Genomic DNA, 25,339 nt, shown 5'->3' with positions numbered 1-25,339 from the left:
GGGGGAAGCAAAACAACATGTTTTACAGTAGAAAAGTGCTTCAAATGCTGTATATACAGCCAGTGAAGTCTGGCATGTCTGAATGACAAACCCCACTGGACCACAGTTGTAGTAAGATGCAACTGTGAGCTGACCGAGTGTGCCTCGCTGAGTGGAATGCTGTAATTTCTGTAATGTGCAAAAAGCTTTATCATTATTTAAATAATAACAGAACCATCACTATCTTAATATTTCCATTAAATGAAAGAGGGAACATTTGCTAAATATGCATTCATCTCATGCTTGATTTATAGGTGTCTATATAAAGGCTTGTAAAAGCTATATAATTGCTATTTTGGAAGATGTATGCAAGAACTCAAAGGATAGAAAAAAAACACCTGGGAACAAATAAAAGATTTATGCATCTTAGAAAATATAGGTTATTCCTGGATTAATCAAATAACAGAAATTAGTTTTGGGCAAAAACTGCTCTCTATTGCCTTTGTCTCACTCACCTGCTCTAGTTTGAAAATGTGCTGGTTAAAGTAGTACTGAAGCTGTTCATTTGCATAATTAATGCAGAATTGTTCAAAACTATTGTTCTCAAAGTCTTCGAATCCAAAAATATCAAGGACTCCAATCGACAAACACTGAGAACAGGCAAAAAAAAAAATAAAAAAAGGAAATTATGTTAAATACATACAAAGTAAACAAATATATATGTGTATACGTAAACAAATAAATATGCACACTCTGTCATGAACAAATGTGCAACAAATCAACCATGTGGTAAACTGCAGGGGTTAAAAGCTGGTGTGTGGACAGCAAACACCTTGTGAAATTTAGAATAGATTACATTTTTTTTTGTAACGCACAACTAATCCTAAATGTATTGGTGGGTGTTTCTGCAAGAAATACTCGAAGAAGGAGCAAAAAAATAAATAAATAAAAAATGTGTGCGTATGGGATAAAAAAGGGGAATTTAGAAATCCAAAGACTCCCTTGGCAGCACAAAAAGTGCAGTAAAGGCTCAAGAAAAAAAAGCTGCCATGCTACGGATTAAACAACAAATTAAGTTGAAGGTTGAAAAACAAATTAAGAAAAAAAAACAAAAAACAATGCTTTTGGTAAATATTTTTTGACATGCACAGAGATGGTGTAAACAAACTCCAATTCAAGTTAAGGTTGAAGATAGCTGCAGGGAAAGCTTTATATGCTCTTTTTACTGCATGTTCTTTTCATCTGATTTCCCCTTTAAAGGCGTATAATTAAAAAAAAATATTTTATTTGAAAAAAATCTTTGCAGATTAATAATAAATTAATGGCACATTTTTGCCAGACAAAAAGAGTTTTCGTAACACCTTAAGCAGTGCTGGTAATACAATGCTATATTTTATGTACATGAACAACTGAAGTGACGTGCTACATATAACTGTGGCAGAGTGTGCAATCATTAAGCAAGCAAATCTAACAAATGCTTCCCCCACATTGAAATTTTGGCTCCTTGACATGCCCACAAACCTCATGACACATTCAGACATTCAGACTCTGGGACAGATTGGCTTGTCTTCTTAAAAAGTTTCTGAAAACACGGCAGGCAGCAACATTAAACTAACCACAGCATTAAAAAAAAAAATAGCTTCTGTTTTAAAACTGTTATAATGTCACACGTGGCGTTCTCCTCAGTGGTGGCAGTACAAATGTCACAACTGCCCATGACCATGTCAGTGCACATACAGGGTGGATTTCAAAAGCTGGGTTTGGTGGCATTCCACAATCAGTGATATTCATGATTTTTGAATATGCTATTGTGACTCTGGCCTTATAGCTTGTGAAACAGAACATCCTACCTACAGCACACGGATTTGCCTTGGTCCACATGCATCAAATACAAGCATGTGGGATTTCTTCACATGTATTAAGAAAATAAAAAAAACACATGGTCGGAAAGTTATCAAAAGAGAAAAATTTCAAAAAGTGGGGGAAAACCCCAGATGAACAAGAAAGCTATGGCCATAGCCTACTTACAAGTAAACAAGTTGTAGTGTATTATTAACCTTAAACTATCTAGTTTGATATTTAGAAAGCAAAAGAAAGGTACAGACTCAAATAAAATATTATATACACCAAGAATAAAAGCAGCTTTGGCAATCCTGTAAAGATTAGCATCCTTTAATTGTAAGCTGTACAGGTCAGGGACCTCCCGCCTTCTGTGTCTCTATCCACATGGCACTTAAACTACCTATATTACTTATTATAATGCTTGTCCTCCCTTTATATACTTTTCTAAATTGTGTATACAAGTGGCACTAATTAGAGTGATACATACATACATACATACACATATATATATATATATATATATATATATATATATATATATATATATATATATATATATATATATATATATATATATATATATATATATATATATATATATATATATATATATAAAATTCCACAGTATTTGGTTAACAAGGTTTACTCACATTTAATATATATATAATTCCACAGTATTTGGTTAACAAGGTTTACTCACATTTACAGATTCTTCTACATCCTTTTTATTGAGCAGAGCATGGTTAATTCGTAGAACTATCCAATCAAACAAGGCACTGTAAAGAGACTTTGCCATCGAGTCTCGTGCAGTGATAGCCTGCAAGAATAAGAGGAACAGAGCTAGATTCTGCAATATCATAAATAACTATTTCCCATTTTTCATACAGGCAAAGGTTTGTAACCAGGTTGTTTTTGTAGGAGAAGGCTCACCTCATTGAGGCTGTATGGTAATATTAGCTTCTCATTTACAGTAACAGTTTTCCTTTTGGTTAGTGCTTCCACCAGCATCTCTCTTTTAACCTGTTGGTTGTGAACAAAACATTGATGGTGTCAGTGATGATGCAACCAAGGAAGTCATTAATGATATAACCATTTTTTTAAATTTTATAGTAGATGAACAAATGTGTTTGTTTTTCTTTAATCTTACCCCATTTGGATACAGTCTCATTGTTCTATACCTGGTATTATGCAACGTGAGGCATGTGTCGGTTATAAAATTCTGTCTGACTTAAGCAGTGTATAGCTGATCTAACATAATATACTCAGCATTAAACTAGTTCCTATGCTATCTACTGGGGGGGGGGTTGCCACTGAAACTGTTGGGGGGGGGGAATTCCCCTCTGCACAAGGCTTTAAACTGACATGCTATACTGGAATCCCTATTAGGCACAGTCCACTAAAGTTATAGCTACATTACATAGTTACAGTTCTGACCTTGATCCTGCACAAGCTGGCTGGGAGTAAAGCTTATCTGAGTGAAGCTTATCTGAGCTTTTTAAAGATATAGTTGGTTAGGATGAAATTGAAATACTACAGGCTGATCTGGGCTGTGTAGTCGGTACATAAATCCTTTGACTCCAACTCCTCAGTTTTGTTTTTAATATACTAATGTAGTTTTTACATTGATTGAAATAACACACCATACAAGGCATTTTATCACTGCTAAAGCTCAGAAATTTTAGAGTTATAATATAGATGGTGTATGCTTTCAGAACAAACCAAAAAACTACAAGCTAGGAAGCTGACGCACTACCCTATTGGCCATCCAAGCTTGTCATTGCCAACAGTTTGGGTCTAATCTATAACTAAGCCTATGCTGTGGATTTTTATTTCATGTATTAAAGAAAATCCAAACATGCCTTAAACATAAAGTTTAAACAAAAGACAAAAAAATTAAAATAAGGATATAATAGCTAAGCTTGATTTTACACTAGTAAAACAACTACTCACTGTGCTTTATTCCTACAGCAGAGAAGTACTTTATTATTAGGAGTCGGTACATTTTTGCCGACTGACTGCAGGTACCCAAAATTGCTTCCGATACCACAGTTCTGAAGCTGACAACCCATGTATGCTAATAAGGGAACTCCTAACACATTTGGAGATGAGAGCTTTAAGAAAAGGTTAGTTAAGTTGAAGACTTTTTTAAACATTACAAAAGGGATGTAAGTAAAGCATCACAGTGATGTAAGTAAAGCATCACAAGCAAAGAACTACATGGAGGGAATTATTTATTACATCTAGGGACTTACATTTGGAGTTTCAGCTAAAAATGTTGAGTAGATTTATACTCAAAATTGACTATTCATATCATGGTTGAAAAAAAAAATAGTGTGGAATTTTTTCCTAATGAACAAATGGAATATCTAGGCTTGTTTTTTAGAGAGGGGGGCTCTTACTAGCAGTAGCCCAGTATATTATTTGTCAAGCTTGGGTCAAAAGACCTGCAATGGGGATTTCAAAAAATTATCCCTAGAGCTTTAAAATAATCAGCACAATTTACAATATAAAGCATTCTATCTTAGAAAAAAATAGCAAAATCTGGTCAGCTTGGTTATCACAAAAACAAAACAGCACTGTACATCCAAAGTGCCAATGTTACATTAATATGATAATAGCTGCAGCAGAATGTCAAGAAGCGATAATGCAGATACAATATCTGAACACTGGTCACATTTCTAACAGGCTTTACTAGATTCCACAGTATTTTGTAACAGCTTGTCAAGAACAGGCAAAGTGATAAAACAACACCTGTATTATGAACCTCAGATTAAGATTTAACCAAAAATACTTGAGAAAAATAAAAATCTACCTGAAGAAGCTGAGACATTGTGTCTAAAACCTGTGGAGGCCCGACATCCAAACCTTCATCCCTGCCGGAAGACTTCTTCTTATATGTCACATTTCCCAGGTATAGAATTGCTGATAGCACTGAGAATATTCTGAAGGACAGAGAGAACTATGAGACACAGATTTGATACGTGGCTAAACAAAATAATCTCTTTTAAAAAAAAATGTAATTTTATATATATATGATCTCTTCCAAAGACACCATTAGGTGGGGGTTGGGAGAGCGAGCATTTAAGGAGAGAGCCACCTCCCCAAAATATAGAGTTTTTTTAAAACGAAACAAGCTGAAATGGCACATATATATATATATATATATATATATAATATATATATATATATATATATATATATATATATATATATATATATATATATGTGCCATTTCAGCTTGTTTCGTTTTAAAAAAACTTTATATTTTGGGGAGGTGGCTCTCTCCTTAAATGCTCGCTCTCCCAACCCCCACCTAATGGTGTCTTTGGAAGAGATCATGCTAAATAAAGAGAAAAGCAGGTATGGTCTTTCTCCCCCCAAAGATAACACTTTATTTTAAGGTCAGCTTATGCATGCTTTATACAAACTTTGTAACTAAAAGTGTCTTTTTTTAAGAAAGTTACAGTTCAGTTGTGCAAGAATATTTTTTTCAGGGGGTTATATATTGAGAGTGCTGGGGCTAACTTGTTTAGTATATGTACACACACACGCGCGCACACACACACGCACACAAACGCACAGACACGCACACACAGACACGCGCACACAGACAAAGACACAGTAAAGAATGAAGACAGTGTACGTAGATAACATTCCTTTGCTGTATATTTTCATTTAAGTGATATAAAGGAAGTTTTTCACTCCGCCATCAGACAGTTGAAAAGCATCTGCAATAACCTACTGAGGCTCCCATTCACTTGATGGTGTTTCACATTCAAGTCAATTTCGAAAATGCAAAAAGTGATGGATTTTTGCCAAATTCTGAACTGAATCCTGCATTACAATTAACCTAGTAATTTCACTGGTAGAAAATAGTCATGTTTCAGATACTCACTGTTTCTTGGTGGCTGGGAGGAACCCTACCATCTCCATTGCTTGCTTTAGTCGTTCAAAATCATGTCGCAGATCCTCCCCTTCCTCCACCTTAAAGTTGTTCTAATGGGTAAAACAAATAATGATTTACCTTTATTTTATGGGCAAGATATTTTACATTAGTCACGCTAAATATTCCCTTTAAAAAGAGCAAAGACACATGTATTATATTTTTTGGATTAAAAATGCCATCACCTGACAAACACTTGTATTCCCTGAAAAGGACTTGGTTGACTGCAATCTTACTTTTTGGGGCGCTGTTTCGAGCACTTTAATACCATAGATTTGGGCCTAATTAAGAATGCAACACTTGAAGCACCTGTAACACACGTGTTCCATTAACCTTAGAACAAATATTGGGGGGCACAGATACACATTAAGCAAACAACCCACCTTCTGATGAATACTATTTTACATTGGTAATTTTCTACCAATGTTTTCAGTGTGCCTAAATAACAACTATTTTGTTTAATACAGCACAAATGTCTTTTTAAGCACTACACTGTAGTGAAAAAATTTACTCGGAACGAAGCCGCCACTTTACTTAAAGATGGCACTGTAAGGTACTTAAATACCTATATATTTCTGCAAAATGTTACACATTTGAATCTTGCATGTAGAGCTTCTATTACCTGGTTGAGGTAGAAATAGTCTTCAGGTTGCTGGAGCTTGAACTCCTTCTTCTCCTCTTCAGAAGCACCCAGAAGAAGATAATAGAAAACATGATAATTCCTGAGAAAGAATAAAAAGGCGAGTTCAGGGACATGCAAGAACAGAAACAAGGTGAGGGACAAGTAGAAGGGAATAAGTGGGTATGAGGCAGTTTTTGATTAAACTAAAAAGACATGGCTGAAGACCAAAATAATAGCAGAAAAAACACTGTTTGCACTAGCCACAAATGTATTTGAAATCTAACGTAAGCCCTTTTGTCCTTATTTGTAGCAGTCACTAAAATTGAAATTGGTGGCGGTAAAACCAACATATCGCGAAGTCTCCGGAAGTTTCCTCCATTGGCAACTTTGGGCGACTTTGAAATATGTTGGTTTTAGTGCCAGTGATTTCAGTTGCTTCCAATGGAGAAGCTTTTTCGGGAGATTTGTTGCTCAGAGTTTTGACTGTCACTATTTATGGCACCACTTTGATCAATATTACATGTCAAATTAAAATGATGTAAGGTAAGCAGCTGTGTTTTGATTGCAGCCACAAGGCTCAGTTCTGTGTTCCCAAATGATTCCTTCTTGGTAGCATATTTTCAGAAGGCGGGAAAAGGGCTGCTAGCTAGGAAGCCCTGGCATTTTATCCCAACCAGGTCTGAATTTGCACCGTCAGTGGGCTGAACATAAAGCTTTATCAAGCATATGAATTTCCCTGTACGAATTCCAAATAAAAAATTAAATTTAAATTTCAGCAGGTGTACATATGTGTTCCTTACCTTTCATTCTTTTCCTGAGATACAAGCCGAGATTTTTCAAGAAGGTACTTTTCCACAACAGCTCTAGGAGAGAAATAGGAGATTAAAATATTACAACAACCTCTCCCTTGAAAACTATCACAAAACATAAAAGAAAGTATTTCACTCTTGCTAATCAGCAACATACTTTGCAATATACCTGAATAAAAGCCAAAGTAGCCTTGAAGATTACTTGTTCTACAGCTCAGCTATTCCTAACTGTAGAACTTTAGAACACTAAACTTTAATGAATATGAAACAAATTTTGTCCAATAACCATGCTAGTAGATTCAATGAACCAAATGAATGCCGCGTTAGCCACTTACCCCCGTACAATGCCACTCTCCAGATAATTCACTTGAATGAATTTTCCAAAGCGGCTGGAGTTGTTGTTATGTGCAGTTTTGGCATTTCCAAAAGCCTGGAATAGAAGGGATGCAGTAAATTAGAACAGTCAAATGGAAAATGTGACCAAGCCTTTTACAAAATAGCTCAAATACATTACTTTTTTATGCAAAGAGTGACTTTAGTTTACCACATTATGCAATGCTTTCAACCCAACCGTTTTGTTTGTAACTGTTCTACTGACAGTGAAATTGGCGAAAATCACAGATCAGGACTGATATCGGCAAATATGTTTCGTCAGAAGGTAACACTGTTTTTTGTATTGCCACCAATTAGAACAATAGGAATTTGCTCTAATGTATATGTTCCTTGCAATCAGTATTTGCTGTACATATATGAGATCAGTTATCCGGAAACATGTTTTCCAGAAAGCTCAGAATTACAGAATGGCCATTTCCCATAGACTGCATTTTTTCCAAATAATCCAAATTTTGTAAAAAAAAATAACTTCCTTTTTTCTCTGTAATAATAAAACAGTAACTTGTACTTGATCCAAACTAAGCTATAATTCATTTTTATTGAAAGCAAAACCAGCCTATTTGTTTTTTTTTAATGTTTATATGACTTTCTAGTAGACTTAAAGTATAACCCTGGGCCCCCAGAATTCTGGATAATAGGTCCAATACCTGAACAATGAGCTTTTCTTCTGAGCTGCAGTTGCACAGTGGAGGAATTCATATCAAAATTTCAAATGTGAACAAGTCAAATAATATAAATGCTGGCCAACTACAAACTGATATCATTGACCAGATTTTGCTAACATTTTGTAATACAAAAAAAGAAAATCAAGAAATAAGTAAGCAAACACACATTTAACATTTTCTGCTACTCCTAAAAGCATCGCACTATAAAATTTTTAGAATCTCTGACTCACACCTGTTAATAATGTGTTACTGCATGTGATAGTAGAACGTTACAACGTATTGTCTTGCATTTCCACAATGCGAGTATCTCTGAAACTGCTTGGCAGGGTTGCAGCTACATGGCCATGAGTCACCAGAAACACTAACTATTGAACACTGCAGGCACTGTATTCCTTCTAAATATGTGCTCGTGTGGCATTTGGGTGTGGCATTTGTCTAATTGCAGCCAATGGTCGTTGATCACAATGAGCAATAGGTGGCAGCACAAATATACAGGGCAATGTTGTGTATTGCATGCAGGTCTCCTCCTGGGGCCCACCTCTCTCCTGCATTTGTGGTATGTTACTGGGATAAACAGGCCCAAATAAAAAACAAAGAGCAATGAAATCCTTAGAATTCTAAACAAGTGTTTTGACTGCATTTTTCCATTTGTGGGCCAAGGCAGTTGTTGTTTTTCTCAGGCAAGCTTCTTCTCCATCCTATATAATCCTATATAATAAAGTTGAAGTGTCTCTGCGTCCAGTCCCTGTGTCCGTGGGATTACCCTACTGCGCATGTGCCCCACGGACCGACTTTATTATATAGGATAACGTCACAATCAGCCATTAGCGCCTCAGCTTCACGCCTCCCCTCCCATTTCCTGGTCACGTGGCTGCGCCGTCCAACGTACGGCACGTCCAATCAGGCTGACGATATCACATGGTGCCGCCCCCCTGTCTCCCTCCCTTGCCCAACTGGCTGCTATATCCCGGCATCCCTTGCGCCCGCCTCTTTCTCTTTCCGGTAACCAAGATGTCTAAGAGAGGTGACACTTCAACTTTATTATATAGGACACCCCGCCTCTTCCGACCGCCTCACCAGCAGCCCCATTAGTATCTCCACCGTCGCCAGGCGCTAATTCATTCGCACTTTGGCACAAGGGAGCTAACTAGCGGCTTGCTCATCTGCAGCCCGGCAACAAACAGTTAAACACAGGAACATACACACTCGCTACACTCCCAACATATACACACTGATAACATATACACACTTCTAACAAACACACACTCCAACAACTCTGTACAATCACACCAAGGCTTACACACTCACACAATCACTCACCAGCAGCAGCAGCAGCATACACAAACTCTCTGCCTCTAACATCACACAATAGTTTTCATTTGTCCTTAATCCCTTGGAAAAGAGAAATGACTCAACACAAACGTGAGACATTGAATGATATGAGATGAGCTTGGAGTACTCACTCCACTACAAACTGCAGCAATCACCTGGCCAGGTTGGGAGGTGCTGTATTGTACAGTTTATAGGAGCACTTAGTCTTACTTACTATAATCCCAAGACCAAGTGGAAAGACAATGTGTTCTTACTTGTAGCTGCATATGTTAGGTACCCAGAAATCGCTTGCTTTCTGCACTTTCTGAAATGTATTGCGATTGGAAAGACACCTATCCTATATAATAAAGTTGAAGTGTCTCTGCGTCCAGTCCCTGTGTCCGTTGGATTGCGCTACTGCGCATGTGCCCCACGGACCGTCTCTGGCGAATTTTTTTTAGACTAGAACAATTCTGTTTTTATAAATGTTTGACTACATATGTTCTAGCGCCCGTTAATTTAACGGGCTTAATGTCTAGTTACAGAATAAAGTATGATTAATTACTAAACAAAACACCTTTCCTAGATTCTGCATTTGGTGCAGTATTAATAGTATGGGAACATTTTTTTACTACAGACCCTACTGGCCACATTCAGCTCTATGAGACCCTTTAAAGAAGAAGTCAACCCTTTAAGAAAAAAACCCGTACCCCCCCCCCCACCCCAGGGAGACCCCTTCCCTCCAGCCTAACTGCCCCCCCCCCGGGAAATGCCCCATACTTTATACTTACCCCTTGGCGCAGATTCTGCCATCGGAGTTCCACGCAGCCATCTTCCAGGTCTTCGTGTCTTCTTCCGCTGCTTCGGCAATTTTTGTGAGTTTCGGCACATGCACAGTTTTCGCAAACCGGCAAATTGCTCCAACATACCAAGCTTGCTGAAGACCCGGAAGATGGCTGCGTGGAACTCCGATGCCAGAATCTGCGCCAAGGGGTACGTATAAAGTATGGGGCATTTCCTCAGGGGGGCAGGAGGGTCTCCCTGGGGTGGAAGGGTTTTTTTTTTACTTAAAGGGTTGACTTCTCCTTTAAGATACTTTCTTGCAGCATTTTAAGGGGCAGTATAAAAAGTTCCACAAAGATATTCCACCATAGTGTTTTTCACCGCTTTAATAGCAGTCTCAAATAAGAGGGGACATAAAGCATCCAAACCTTACATTTCAAAACATCTTTGAAATATTGAAATAAATGTTTCTCACATTACAGCTAATTTTTTTCTTAAAATGTGGCTTTTTTATTACGTCCCCTGCTTCCTCACTATCCAACTGAACATAGAAGACTGCTGGCAGTTTGGGTTGTAGAGGACCAATCAACAGATAGTGGGAGAAATAGTGACAGAAATGGATGCTTTGGCATAAATCCTATCTTGCCTGCAGCATATATAGTTAGACTATTGGGGTAGATATTAAAATATCTAGGTATTGTAATTAAAATTCAAGTCCTGTATCTTATCACTCCCTCATGTATACCTTTGCAATATTTACAGGCGGGCTATAAAATCAGCTGCGGCAGTCTGGTCTGTGATTGAAAATCTCCTAAATTAAAACACCCTGGGGAGACCAATCAAAACAGTTAGCTACCAAAAACATTTATGAAAGTTCTGTTTGAGATTCTAAAGACCAATCATTGGCCATTTTCTTAAGCACACAAAAGTACTCCAAACTGGTCCGACATAATTTAGAATATTTATACAGTGCTACTATCCTATTATACATTTACTGGCGGCTGTGAATCATTTATTTCCCCTTAATAAATATGTTTTAAAGCTCGCCACACATGCACAGATTAGACAGTTTGGTTGACTCAGCAGCTCAGGCTCTTGAGTTTCAAAACTGACCTTCCAAAGTCACATTGCTCATTAGGCACATACGTAAGCTTTACACTGCATGAGCCTGATCTTAAAGGGATACTGTCATGGTAAAACATGTGTTTTTCAACATTTCGAAATCTGACATGGGGTTAGAAATATTGTCCGTTTCCCAGGTACCCCCAGTCATGTGACTTGTGCTCTGATAAACTTCAGTCACTCTTTACTGCTGCACTGCAAGTAGGAGTGATATCACCATCTCCCTTCTCCCCCCCCCCCAGCAGCCCATCAGCAGAACAATGGGAAGGTAACCAGATAACAGCTCCCTGGTAGATATAAAATCAGCACTCAATAGTGAAAATCCAGACACCTTCAGCTACATTGAGTAGGAGAAACCTGTCAGAAAGCAGAATAGCCTGTCAGAAAGCAGTTCCATAGTGCAGCACTGGCTCTTTTGTTAAGCACATGACCAAGCAAAATGACCTGAGATAGCTGCCTACAAACCAATATAACTAAAAAAAATACATGTGTTGGGTTAGAAATAAAATTTTATATCGTAGAATGAATTATTTGCAGTATAAACAGTGTAATTTAGAAATAAAAACGACACCACAAAAAAAACTGACAGATAGACTCGCTTTAACCAATCAGTCCAATTTGCTTTTACTCATCTATGTGTAGGACCAGAAGTAATCCAATAAAACAGCAGTAACTGAAGAAGTTTGTAGGTAAAATAGAAAGGGTCTTTTATCGAGACCTCAGAAGTGCAAGAGCACTAAGGGTTGCAAGCAGAAAGGACAGGCCCCATTGTGACCTGCGTCTGTCCCCACTCCCTTGTGCATCTAAATGATGAGCAAATTAGGGGACGGGTAGGGGGGAATACACAGAGTGTGATGTCAGCTGAACATAAGCAATTAATTACTTATTCCACCTCTTTAAAGGGAGGGTTTATCTTACAAGTAACATTAGTATGCTACAGTGATAATGACTATTGGATAATGTAGAGAGTTGCAGTTAAGAAACAGCTGGAGACCCAATGGTAAAAAAAAAAAAAAAATGATTTAGTAATTACATGTACTGTTTAGGAGATGGTCCCAAGTTTTTTTTTTTTTGTGAAATCATCTGTCTGGTATGTTACAGACTCATCAAAATAACGCAAGACACCAAAAAGGAGGGGAACTTACACTGAACCCACTGCTCCACGCTTCAAAACACTACAAATACAGTTTTTTCAGATATTACTAAAGGATGCAAATTTTAACCTTATGAAAATTAGAAGGGGACACTTGTAACATGAGCTCCGTCCATCTTATTCTGCTTGTAGTTTGAATACCAGTGTTCATGACAAATATGAGCCACTAACTCTCATCAAATGATGACTCCATTAGGTTATGTGTATGTATGTATATTGTATTTATATATGGCTACTTATGTGCACATGCCCAGGGATTATAATCTATGATTTTCTATTGCTCTCTTAAAGGGGTTGTTCACCTTCCAAACCCTTTTTCCATTTTTATTTCAATAAATAAGGACTTTCTCAGTTGCTTCCCATTTTCTATCTTTTATTGTTTTTCTAAAATTGAAGCATAACGTTCCAGCCTGGTAGATCAATAAGCCAGGTGAAGAATCTGAACTGTTACAGTTTGATAGATTCTCAGCAGCGTCTGTAGACTGTTCTTTTGTACCTTTTTTGGCAAACTCAAATTTTGCTGAATAGGCCTGTATGCAATTATACTGAATACTGTGTTAATCATTAGAACAATTTCAAGGTTTAAATAACTCCTTCCTTACCTTGTTCTATTATTTAATGATGGACCCTGGTACTTGAAGCCTCTCTGATTTTCTGTAGTGGGTGGTTTTTTCTGGAAAGCAGGGACCTTAAGTCCTAGAATCTATCACTTTACAACTGAACAATGTAAGGGACTGGTAGGATGACTATGTGAGATGCGTGGGCACTGGACCCTGGAGACTATAATTTCCTTTCAATCTGTGGAGTTAGCTATATCTGTTATTTTATTTATTTTTGGACGTTTGCTCCTTTATGCTCCTTTTCTACATAAACCCAACCAAATGAGCTCATGTCAAAAGGGGCAGTATATTTTAAATAGAATGAGGTTTTACAATAGGAAGGAAATCTGCAGACTAGTGTGATTAGGCAGGTTCTTATCAGTCACAACATACGTTCATTTAAAGGAAAGTTATGCTCACAAGAATTATGCTGGCTTTTTTTTGAAAAAATAAAAGGCTGCCCAGTCAGCAAGATGGCATACAGTCAATTCTCTGTTGTCTTGTACCACAAACAAAACATCGCAACAAAGCAGTGAGCAGAAATAGTATGGAATCCGCCCATATATGTAGAAACTATTTGTACTTTTATGTAACATTCCAACTTGTTGTTTTTGTTTCTCTTTATATAATAGCAATGTTAAAAACATATTTTTTATATATCTGAAGGTCGAATATTAAATCTACTAGCAATGTGGTGAAACCAGGATGACATCAGTTTGCAGCCTCATGATTTAGAGCATCTGGGAAAGAACAGACTGAAACATGCCTGGCAAATTCAGGAACTCCTATTTATTTTCTTACAAATCTAATTTTATCCCTTTTAAAGATGCAATATAACCAATTCACATACAGACTATCCAAACAGAATGATCGTCAAGTCAAATTGTTTCTTCGGGACAAATTTAAGAGGTTAATGTTAGGCTTCACATTGCCATGACATTGAAATGACTAGAACTACAACATTTACAGAGATTAACTATAAAATGGTGCATCTGGTACATATCCTCTACAACTGAATTAGTGTAAGCACATTACTAATCAATGACTGTATGTACAGATAAGTGTGGTGTGTCCAAGCCAATAGATGAATGAATGAACTGTGGCTCATGCATAGAAAATTCCCACAAAACTTTGTATACTGGTCTCATAACTTTAGCATAGGCTAATGCCACAACAGGCAGGTATAAACACAGGTGAAGGATAAGCTAATCCACTCCCATCAGCTCTGTGGTGCAAGTACACTTACAGACATGATGTTGGCATTCACGTCTCACTAAGCCTCCCTAAATATTCATTATTCTTTAAATATGACCATAAACTTACTTGCAGTGTCATAGTCCAAGCATGATTTACCAGGGCCGGATTTATATAACTGGAGCCCCTAGGCCAACTACCATTCGTCGCCCCTGTCCCCTCCTCTTTTTCATGCAAATTTCATCGGGACCATAGCGATGGGTATTTGCGCATGGGAAATTAAAAAAATTATTGTATCTCCTGCATATCCCCATAGTTTTTTAACCAATCCTGCCGCCCTAGGCCCGGGCCTAGGTGGCCTTTCCACAAATCCGGGCCTGTGATTTACTGAATAAATACCCAGTCAATGTAAATCCTATCTATCTCAATAGGCTAATCTGGGTAATGCAAGTGAGTTTAAAGAGGATGTAAAGTCATCAAGTTAAGTTAATGGATTCTAAAAGAATCCCTAAAAACAAGCAACTTTCCAATATATGTGCTTTACAATCAATCCGTTTTCCTTTGCAGCCTCAGGCTAGAGTCCTGCGCGGGTCCATTTTTTGGAACCCATACCCGACCCATACTCGCAACCTGCAATCAGCAACCTGGACCCACATTCTTGGACTCGCTACACAACACGACCTCCTCTGCAACCCGGACCCGCAACCCGCTGACCATCAAGAATCAGAAAGTGCTGTCATTGTAAACCGGAATGGTTAGAAAAAAGGAGTAAAACAGGAGTGCTGTCATTGTAAACCGGAAGTAGACGTGATCAGAAAAAAGTAGAGTAAAAATCACTATTGAGAAGACCCGCGGCACGACCCACAAACTAGCAGAACCACCGACCCGCGTCTATACCCGCACCCAGAACTTGTACCCGCATCCCACAGGGTACAGCAGGTTTTTGCAGGTAACCCGTGGGTACCCGACCCGCTGCAGGACTCTACCTCAGGCAGCTCCTTGCTAAGTTTCTACTGTAACCCGATCCCTCTCTTACTGCTCTGTCCCATGTGTACAACAGGAGCCAATCAGAGGCAAGCATGCTTGTTGCTGCCTGTGTAGTCTCTGTTCCGACCGGCTCTGGCTGCACTGATAGATAGGCGACTGGCAACTGCCTAAAGGTGGCCATACACAGGCCAATAAAACCCGCTGACAGACTAAGTAGGCAGTTTATTGGCCCGTGTGTGGGGCCCTACGACATGCTTCCCCGATCAATATCTGGCAGAGAGTCGGCCAGATGTCGATCGGGCATGGGTAAAGATACCATCAGATCGCGGACTGCATCTGTTCGTTGATGCGATCCGACTGCCTGTATTGCTTTCGTTATGATCTGATCATTGGGCCCTATGGTTCACAATGGGTTCAGCTCCATATCGCCCAAGGTGGGCAAATCGGGGAAAGAGCTGCTCGTTTGTCGATCTCTGTGTATGGCCACCTTAAGTTTCTTAAACAGCTGAAGTAGGGCTGTCTGAGTCTGCCTAGTAAAGCTAAAGACACCAGATCCTTTATCTTCACAACAGTAAGAATTAAATAAGTTGTGTATATTGTAAAGTTGTCCCCTTTGTGGCATTTTTGGTGTGCGAAGGTCAAACAGAATATAGTTTATTGTAAAATATTGGTGAAGGACCCCAAAAGAACAGAAAGAAAGAAAAGTTCCAGATCAAACTCACAAAACAACAAGGCATACTAATGCAAGGAGAAGTTGGCCCGTGTGGCATTAGCCTAACATAGGGATCTTGCACAGGATGAGAGACTGTCTATACTTACTTCAAGGTAGCTTCAAATGGATTTTGACCTGTACAGAGTAACATATGACATTTAAAGGTTAACCAACAAAATTTAGTTTTTGTCCTATTTGCTTGCACACAGTTATTGAAGTGCTTCTGCATGTATCCAATGTGGGAGGCACACAGGCTATTTTTGCTGAATAGGCCTGGTTGTGGTTTTGAAAGCTCCATAATTGGGAAATAAAAAGAAGGAAAGCAACTGAGAGGCTGTAATCTAAGGGTGTGTCAGATCTTGCATGTGATGGGTAAAAGAAATGCGAAAGGGAAGGGGAGAGAGAAGATGAGAGCAGAGGACAGAGAAAACAGGGCAATGAGTAAGAAAAAGGGGGAGAAAGTGGCAGACCTGTTATACTTCCCATAATTCCAGCGCTATTGATTAAAAATGGTAAGATGCATAGTGCAAGTGATTTTAATCACTGTTTATCTTAAGGCTATGAAATCACATCAAATGTCACACACTTATCAACATTTATCCACCAGCCTGGTCTGTAAAAAAAAAATATAATATAAAATTGTTTCTATTCATTTGAGCAACATTAAACAGATAGAGCTGATCTCCTGTTTGGTGACTAGTCATACAAAGTAAACTAGTGGCAACATTCATTAATGAAAACAGAAGAGGAAGTACGGAGAAGCACACAAGGTAAAAATATATTTTACAAGAAGTATTATTAAAAATGGATATCATAAATATAAAAGTGGTAAAGTCCTATCCTGAAGGGTCACCAGAGCACCAATTTTGAACCTCATTGGTAGTCACACAGCATAATGGTTGGCTCATTTGGAGAGCTCATCAAATGAGCAGTTCTTAGTGCTGATGAGCGGCCACTCAAACAGTCCCATGCATTGAGGCACCCCATTGGGCCAAAAGATGCTAGGCATCACCTCTGCTCTTCCTTATATTTTTACCAATTCCAAAAGCTCTCTCAGTTAATAGGAGGAATAAAGGAAGATTTTTTTTTGTTATGGCTCCACTTTATTCAGAAAGTAGAAAATCTGGATACATTTTTTTTGTCCAGAGAAGCTTAGGTTTGACTTGCATGTAGAACTTTTATTTTTTTGAAGCACTATTTAAATACATGAGAACAGGGTTATAATCTGCATAATAATGATGGCTTTACAACAGGCATATCTAGCTCAAAATGAGTCTAAAAAGATCCTAAAATCACTGTAATGGAGGTTTTCAAAGCTAGAACTAAAACCCTCACCATGCATAAGTATTTTTCAACATTGTAGCTTTGCAATGTCTTAATTATGTCTTGAAATGTTACCTTTAAGAGGAACTGTCATTGGGTTGGTAAAGCTTGAATGGTATAAAAGTAAAGAGGTGTATGTATACTTGCTGCTTTACTATGTATCTAGCCGCTATAATTGTTGTGGACAACACTGGCTGGATGATGCCATTCAAGTTGCTTAAAGGGGTGGTTCACCTTTAAGTTAACTTTTAGTATGTTATAGAATGACTAAATCTAAGCAGCTTTGTAATTGGCCTCATTTTTTTTAGAGTTTGCAAATTATTTGTCTTCTTCTTCTTCTGACTCTTTCCAGCATTCAAATGCAGGTCACAGACCCCATCTAAAAACAAATGCTCTGTAAGGCTAAACATGTATTGTTATTGCTAATTTTTATTGCTCATTCAGATCCTCTCCAATTCATATTGCAGTTTCTTACTCAAATCAATGAAGGGTAATGTGGACCCTAGCAACCAAATTGCAAACTGGAGAGCTGCTGAATAAAAAGCACAAAAACTAAAAAATGTAAACCAATTGCAAATTGTCTTAAATATCACTCTTTACATCATACTAAAAGTTAATTTAAAGGTGATCAACCCCTTTAGAGAAAACATGGGCAGTTTACAGCTGTATTTTCCACCATCTCAGAAAAAACTGTTAGCTCCATGAGCCATAGTGTCTCTTATAATAGATGGATAAATCCTTCCTTAAAATGTACCACATCCTTTTGTGTTGTGACCCCTAAAAAGCAAGAAGAGGTATGAAATTTAAGGACATAGCCAAAAAAGTTGGTAAATGGAAATCCACAGCAGGGTTTTTTTCTTGGCTTAAACATAAAACTATGACAGTGTAGAAGCTACATGTAGTGAGCACAATTACGCAGGAACATCTGAGGGGCACTGGTATTCTACTGTTAAAGTAAAAAGTGTCTGAAAAAAATGTACACGGCCTGATGAATGAGATTAGTGCTGGAAATTCTGATTTACTTTCTGATTTTACTTTTCTAAAAATATTATAGCTAATTTTCTGTTTACATACTTTCTGGTATATATGGGATAATTTCCTTTTTGTAACATGTCATACTAAATATAAAAACCCTTTGTGTGTGTGCTGTTTAACAAACCTGTAAGCCCGATATAGAAACCTGCACAGACCCGAGTCCAACCAGGTTCCACAACTTGACTGACCTGCAGGTGGTTTCCAGGGAGACCAACCCTATACCTACAGCAGACTGTGTAAACCGGAATTGATGTCACTAATGAGTCACACAGGAAGTAGCTCAACTGGGTACAAAAATAATTTTTATATTTTTTTCTTAGATCACAAAATATAGAGGCCCCATATTTGGGCAACTTAATGTTTCCCTAAAACACATGTAAAATGATTTTTTTTCATTACACTCAAGTCTGAGATACAAGCTTCAAAGAAGGTCTCATTTAAGTCTCATTGAGCCCATTAACTCTAAAAAGGTCTTGATTACAGGGGCGGTAGTAAGGGAAACCGCAAAATTTTCCAAACAAGCTGTTCTTATTTTGCTCGTGTATATTGCCCCTTTAGCTTATCTTGCGATGAAGACTTTGTTTGTGAGACTATTGCTTGTATTGCTACTTTACAAAATTCATAAAGCATGAAACCGACAAGTACCAGGATATAAAACCCACAACCCACCATGCATGCATAATGAGATTTGTTCAACATTAAAAGTAAATCAGTTTTTTTTTTGTTTTTTTTTTAAGGTACAAGTATGGGACCTGTTATCCAGAATGCTTATGACCTGGGGGTTTCCGGATCTTTCTGTAATTTGGAACTTCATACCTTAAGACTAGTAGAAAATAATGTAAATATTAAATAAATCCAACAGGCTGGTTTTGCTTCCAATAAGGATTATTATATCTTAGTGTGGCTCAAGCTACTGTTTTATTATTACAGAGAATAAGGAAATCATTTTTAAAAGTTTGGATTATTTGATGGAGTCTATGGGAGACAGCCATTCAGTAATTCGGAACTATCTGTATAACGGGTTTCCGGATATACCTGTACAGTATACGGTGTGAATTAAACGGCTCCTCTGCATGTTTGCATTTATACATTTCACGGTCTGTTACCATACCACTTGCCACAAGACAAGGCTGTCAAAGGGAAAGGCTGCTTGTTATAAATAGATGTGAATATTCTATTACAATAAACAATGAATAGATTACCCGGGTACATTAATACGCATTAATGTATTAAAGCAACTATGCAGAGGGAAATGTTCTTAAATGTTCAAAACATAGGCTGTGACCTCATAGTTTATTGTCTGTAAAACGGAAAATATATTGAACAAAAACAAAGAAACACTATTTTTTTCTTTATACCCTCCAAGTACAACTTGCAGAGCTAAAGGACAATAGCATTAGAAACAGAACTCTTCACTTAATGCATGCATGTAACAAAATATAAATGGATCTCATGAGGCAAGCATTGTCCTGCTTTCACAGCACTTGACAGCGTTAGTCTAGGCTGATGGCACATTAGACATTTCTTGTGGCATATTTTAGCTGGCAGAGAAAAAGAATATAGCGCCCCTGCTGTCTACCATTCTCTTAAATAACAAATGCCCAACAAATCCAGTATTGGTCTTAAATGCTTGAGAATCTTTGGGCTTAAAAACACCATCGTTGGTGCTGCCCAGTGATCTTTTTTTTTTTTGAATGGAAGATGGAAAAGGCATAATGAGCAGTTTGACAGACATAAAATTGTGGAGAAAATGGCCACAGTGCCATCATCAGAATTAATCATATGATGTTTATTTACTTAGTGGACCCTTAAAGGACCAGTAACATCAAAATTTTTTTTTTAAAGAATTCGTTAGTTTAGAACGAAAAAAACCCCCACCAAGACCAATTATACTTTAAAATCACAAAGTCTTTTTTTAAGAAATAAAGCAAGCTGGGCAGCGCAAGCGCTCCGTCTGTGCCGTGTTTCAGACCAGGAGCAGAGCCGGTTTGAGTCGCTGCCCTTGTTACTCTCTGGTCTGTCAAAGTCTGGGCTGGGAGTAGAGTTTCTCAGGCAGCTGTGCAGAGGGCTGGAGCTGCTCTTCCCAGGGGTCTCTTTCCTGCAGCTAAAGTCCGGCTGAAGAATGTTTTCTATGAAGAAGTTAGCGGTCCAGTGAGTGGGGGCCGCAGGGTGCAGAGTGGACGGGAGGCCCCTGGATCTGGCTCACTTGGGGCCCTTGTGACTTTGCTCAGTCTGTTCCTCCATGATATTACCTGTGTGCCCATAGCTTTGCTGCCCAGTGTGGGGGTTGGCACCAGTTAGAAGGGGGGAGAGTACAGGTCTCTCCCCTCAGCCCCAGCAGCCTTATACTTTGCCATTTGCAGATGTGGTGGGAGAAGACACGGGCAGAGGAAGAAGAGGAAAAGGATGGGGACCTGGTGATGCCCCGCCCCCCACCAAAGACCTGTCAGTAGAATAGCCAGGGAGATGGAATCGAGCCCCGCAGGATGGATGGTCGCCCTTTCGCCTTTTCTTAATAAAGACTTTGTGATTTTAAAGTATAATTTGTCTTGGTAGTTTTTTTTCGTTCTAAACTAACGAATTCTTTAAAAAAATTTTTTGATGTTACTGGTCACAGCTTGTACTCTTTTTATTTAAAAAAATAAAAGCACACACTGCCAGACTGATCCAAAAACAATGCTTGCTCTGTGTTGCACAAGTGCTTTGGGGGAAAATAGGTTATAGAATTTTATATGTTTACAAAAAAACACAAGTTTGTTTTTTTAACTGGAAATGAAGAAACGTATGTTTCGGTTTCTGCTCAGTAACAGAGATCATTGTACTCATTTGTTCTGTGTTTAAAAAGAACAGAGGCCCATTTTTCTTTTTGTAACATGATTAAAGTGCCTAGGATGTTGGAACATATGATAATCTTTTTAAGGACATACTATCATCAAAAAAAATAAAGTTGTTGTTTCTTTACCTGTATCTGCAGACCCAGTGCAGTCTGCATATTCTGATTATTAATCAGTCTTGCTATATCAGCTTCTATGACAGATATTATTTGGCTTCTGCTGTTATGATAATTTATGACGATCCCTAAGCTTAACTTCCCAACTGAAGCCCAGACCACACTGAGCATGTGCATGGTCTTGCAAAGATAGTTACAAGAAGACAGCCGCCTGCGGCCAACTTTGAAAAAAGAAATCATTTGTTTAATTAGGCTCCTGGTGCAGTAAGTTTATGTTTAGTATACAAAATACAGCATTTCTAGCATTATTCTGTATTAGACTCTAGTTCCCCTTTAAAGTCACTCTACTTGCCAGGGTAATGATCTGCAGGTCGACAAAAACCAGATCCTAACCCAGCATGCTTCGCTTTTTACATACCCACACCCTACCCTCTCTGGTGTCACTGAAGAGGCGGGACACTTAGGTGAGAGTCTATAAAAAGCGCTGACTTGAGGAAGAATCGGGGCATTGTAAAGTCGTAGGCAGGGTGGGCGCATGGTGCAGACCATAACGGTTGTCTTGAAGCTGGCCCCAACTCACGTATTTAGGGTCGGCCCGCCCATCACTATTCCAGAGAATCTGTGCACCACCCACTATGGAAAGCAGATGGACTTCAGGTCCCAGAATCCATTACTTCATAATTGAAGGTGAGGGACAGGTTGCATTACACTTTCAGCCTAAAGGTATGCTGGGAAATGGTTAGAGTAATATGGTTTCCTTTAAAAATAATAGTATTTACGCACTTTTTCCTTTAAGCCTTACTGAATGAGCTCATGTTAAAAAGGGGTGTGAAAAACTATTTGCCCCCTTCCTGATTTCTTATTCTTTTGCATGTGTCACACTTAAATGTTTCTGCTCATCAAAAACCGTTAACTATTAGTCAAAGATAACATAATTGAACACAAAATGCAGTTTTTAAATGAAGGTTTACGTTATTAAGGGAGAAAAAAAACTCCAAATCTACATGGGCCTGTGTGAAAAAGTGATTGCCCCCCTTGTTAAAAAATAACTTAACTGTGGTTTATCACACCTGAGTTCAATTTCAAAGGTTATAAAGACATTTCTAAAGCTTTGGGACTCCAGCGAACCACAGTGAGAGCCATTATCCACAAATGGCAAAAACATGGAACAGTGGTGAACCTTCCCAGGAGTGGCCGGCCGACCAAAATTACCCCAAGAGCGCAGCGACAACTCATCCGAGAGGCCACAAAAGACCCCAGGACAACATCTAAAGAACTGCAGGCCTCACTTGCCTCAATTAAGGTCAGTGTTCACGACTCCACCATAAGAAAGAGACTGGGCAAAAACGGCCTGCATGGCAGATTTCCAAGGCGCAAACCACTTTTAAGCAAAAAGAACATTAAGGCTCGTCTCAATTTTGCTAAAAAACATCTCAATGATTGCCAAGACTTTTGGGAAAATACCTTGTGGACCGACGAGACAAAAGTTGAACTTTTTGGAAGGTGCGCGTCCCGTTACATCTGGCGTAAAAGTAACACAGCATTTCAGAAAAAGAACATCATACCAACAGTAAAATATGATGGTGGTAGTGTGATGGTCTGGGGTTGTTTTGCTGCTTCAGGACCTGGAAGACTTGCTGTGATAGATGGAACCATGAATTCTACTGTCTACCAAAAAATCCTGAAGGAGAATGTCCGGCCATCTGTTCGTCAACTCAAGCTGAAGTGATCTTGGGTGCTGCAGCAGGACAATGACCCAAAACACACCAGCAAATCCACCTCTGAATGGCTGAAGAAAAACAAAATGAAGACTTTGGAGTGGCCTAGTCAAAGTCCTGACCTGAATCCTATTGAGATGTTGTGGCATGACCTTAAAAAGGCGGTTCATGCTAGAAAACCCTCAAATAAAGCTGAATTACAACAATTCTGCAAAGATGAGTGGGCCAAAATTCCTCCAGAGCGCTGTAAAAGACTCGTTGCAAGTTATCGCAAACGCTTGATTGCAGTTATTGCTGCTAAGGGTGGCCCAACCAGTTATTAGGTTCAGGGGGCAATTACTTTTTCACACAGGTTTGGATTTCTTTTCTCCCTAAATAATAAAAACCCTCATTTAAAAACTGCATTTTGTGTTTACTTGTGTTATCTCTGACTAATAGTTAAATGTGTTTGATGATCAGAAACATTTTGTGTGACAAACATGCAAAAGAATAAGAAATCAGGAAGGGGGCAAATAGTTTTTCAAACCACTGTATTTTCCCTTTAACAATATTACATGGTTACAGAATGTACTATTTTTTAATGTTCCAATGTTAAAGAATGTACTATTTTAACAACTTTTAAACCTGTCTTTATTTTTTATTAGTTTTTAAATTAGAACAGAACAATGTTTTTGTTACTTTTTATAAATTTTCTCACTTTTCAGGAACTCTATTTATATTCCAGACTCTGACTGTAACTGCTGCCTGGTTGGTACAGTAAACTGAACTCTAGCAATGTGATAGCTGGAGAGCTTTACTGGCCTGGAGAACTTCTGAGCAAGTACCACAGAGGGATGGCCCGGACTGGCGCACACGCAGTTGAGTGAAAGAAAACACTTTATACTTAAAGTATGTCTTTTCAAAAAAAGCAGAAAGAAGACTGCTCTGTTAGGCTCGTTCAGAAGTACCCTAGGTTAATGCTAAAAACGCCACATTTTATATACTGAATGTATTGCACCAGCATAAAGTTTCAGCTTCTCAATAGAAGCAATAATCCAGAACATCAAACTTGTCACAGGGGGACATCCTCTTGGAAAGTGTCTTCGACACTCACATGTTCAGTGGGCTCTGAGCAACTAAGTTTAGGAGTTGTCACAAATTATCAAGCAGAAAAGAGGTTGGCCTGTAATATAAGCTGATGCTAAAAAGCTGGTTTTTATTAAATTCTGATGGGAGTTGCAATGTTTCTGGGTTTCTAAGTTGCCATGTAGTAATTAAGTATATTGATTATTAATCAGCCTTATATTGTGACATTCATATTCTATATATACTGTATATTTTGAGTTGATCCCTAAGCTCAATAAGTGACAGCAGCACAGAGCATGTGTAGTGAATCAGCAGAAAAGAAGATGGGGAGCTACTGAAGCATCTTAAGAGACACAGATCTTCCCCTGCCAAAAGGCTGTGATTGCCTTGGGCTGGTACAGAAGAGCAAAACATAGGGGCAAATTTACTAAAGGGTGAAGTGACTAACGCGGGCGTAACTTCACTAGCGAAGGAGATAGACTCTTGTGGTACTTCGCTCCCTAACGCCTGGTGAAGTTGTGCTCTGGCGAATGGACGTAACTACGCAAATTCACTAAATGCAGATTTTACTGCACATTACCTCTTGCGCCAGACTTGCCTTCGCCACCTAAGACCAGGCGAAGTGCAATGAGTAGATAGGACTTCCTCAAAAAATAGTTAAACATTTTTCTAAGTCCCAAAAAATGCTAGCGTCTTTTAATTTTTCAGGGTGATAGGCTGAATAATAGCGTTAAACTTTTTTGGGGTAACCCGCTTCCCCCTACATTTCCTAACATACGGCACATAAACTATACACTGGGCTCATGTGTAGGGCAAAATAACAACTTTATTTTATTAAGTTTTTCTGGGCTTGTGTAGTGTTATGCATTGGCTGCAACATATACGTCCATTGAACTTTTCGCCATATGCAAATGAGGCAACGCTAGCACAACTTCGCTTTACTTGCCACAGTAATGCTAGCACAACTTCGCCAGCGTTCGGCGCCCTGGACGCAACTTCAGATTTTAGTGAATTAACGTTGTCCTGGCGAATCTATGCCTGGAGAAGTGTTGCGATGTGAGTGAAGCTGACGCTGGCAAATTTTCGGAGGTTAGTAAATTTGCCCCATAATGTACAACATTTCTAGCCTACTTC

General features: G+C 38.5%; 1 protein-coding gene across 4 annotated transcripts in view; it reads right to left on the bottom strand.

The window, feature by feature from the left end:
* Window positions 1-25,339, bottom strand: part of myo9b.L (myosin IXB L homeolog) — an 88,680-nt gene that overhangs the window by 40,990 nt on the left and 22,351 nt on the right. For all 4 annotated transcript variants that reach the window (XM_041562997.1, XM_041563000.1, XM_041563004.1 and 1 more), the window contains 8 exons: window positions 7,531-7,625; window positions 7,187-7,249; window positions 6,387-6,486; window positions 5,717-5,817; window positions 4,634-4,763; window positions 2,752-2,841; window positions 2,522-2,638; window positions 495-629 (listed from right to left, as the gene is read on the bottom strand). In XM_041562997.1, the coding sequence (XP_041418931.1) occupies window positions 495-629; window positions 2,522-2,638; window positions 2,752-2,841; window positions 4,634-4,763; window positions 5,717-5,817; window positions 6,387-6,486; window positions 7,187-7,249; window positions 7,531-7,625 (831 nt within the window). The remainder of the gene's footprint in view (window positions 1-494; window positions 630-2,521; window positions 2,639-2,751; window positions 2,842-4,633; window positions 4,764-5,716; window positions 5,818-6,386; window positions 6,487-7,186; window positions 7,250-7,530; window positions 7,626-25,339) is intronic.

This window comes from Xenopus laevis, chromosome 1L (assembly GCF_017654675.1).
Source record: "Xenopus laevis strain J_2021 chromosome 1L, Xenopus_laevis_v10.1, whole genome shotgun sequence".
Lineage (NCBI taxonomy): Eukaryota > Metazoa > Chordata > Amphibia > Anura > Pipidae > Xenopus > Xenopus laevis.
This window is presented reverse-complemented; position numbering and strand designations above follow the sequence as displayed.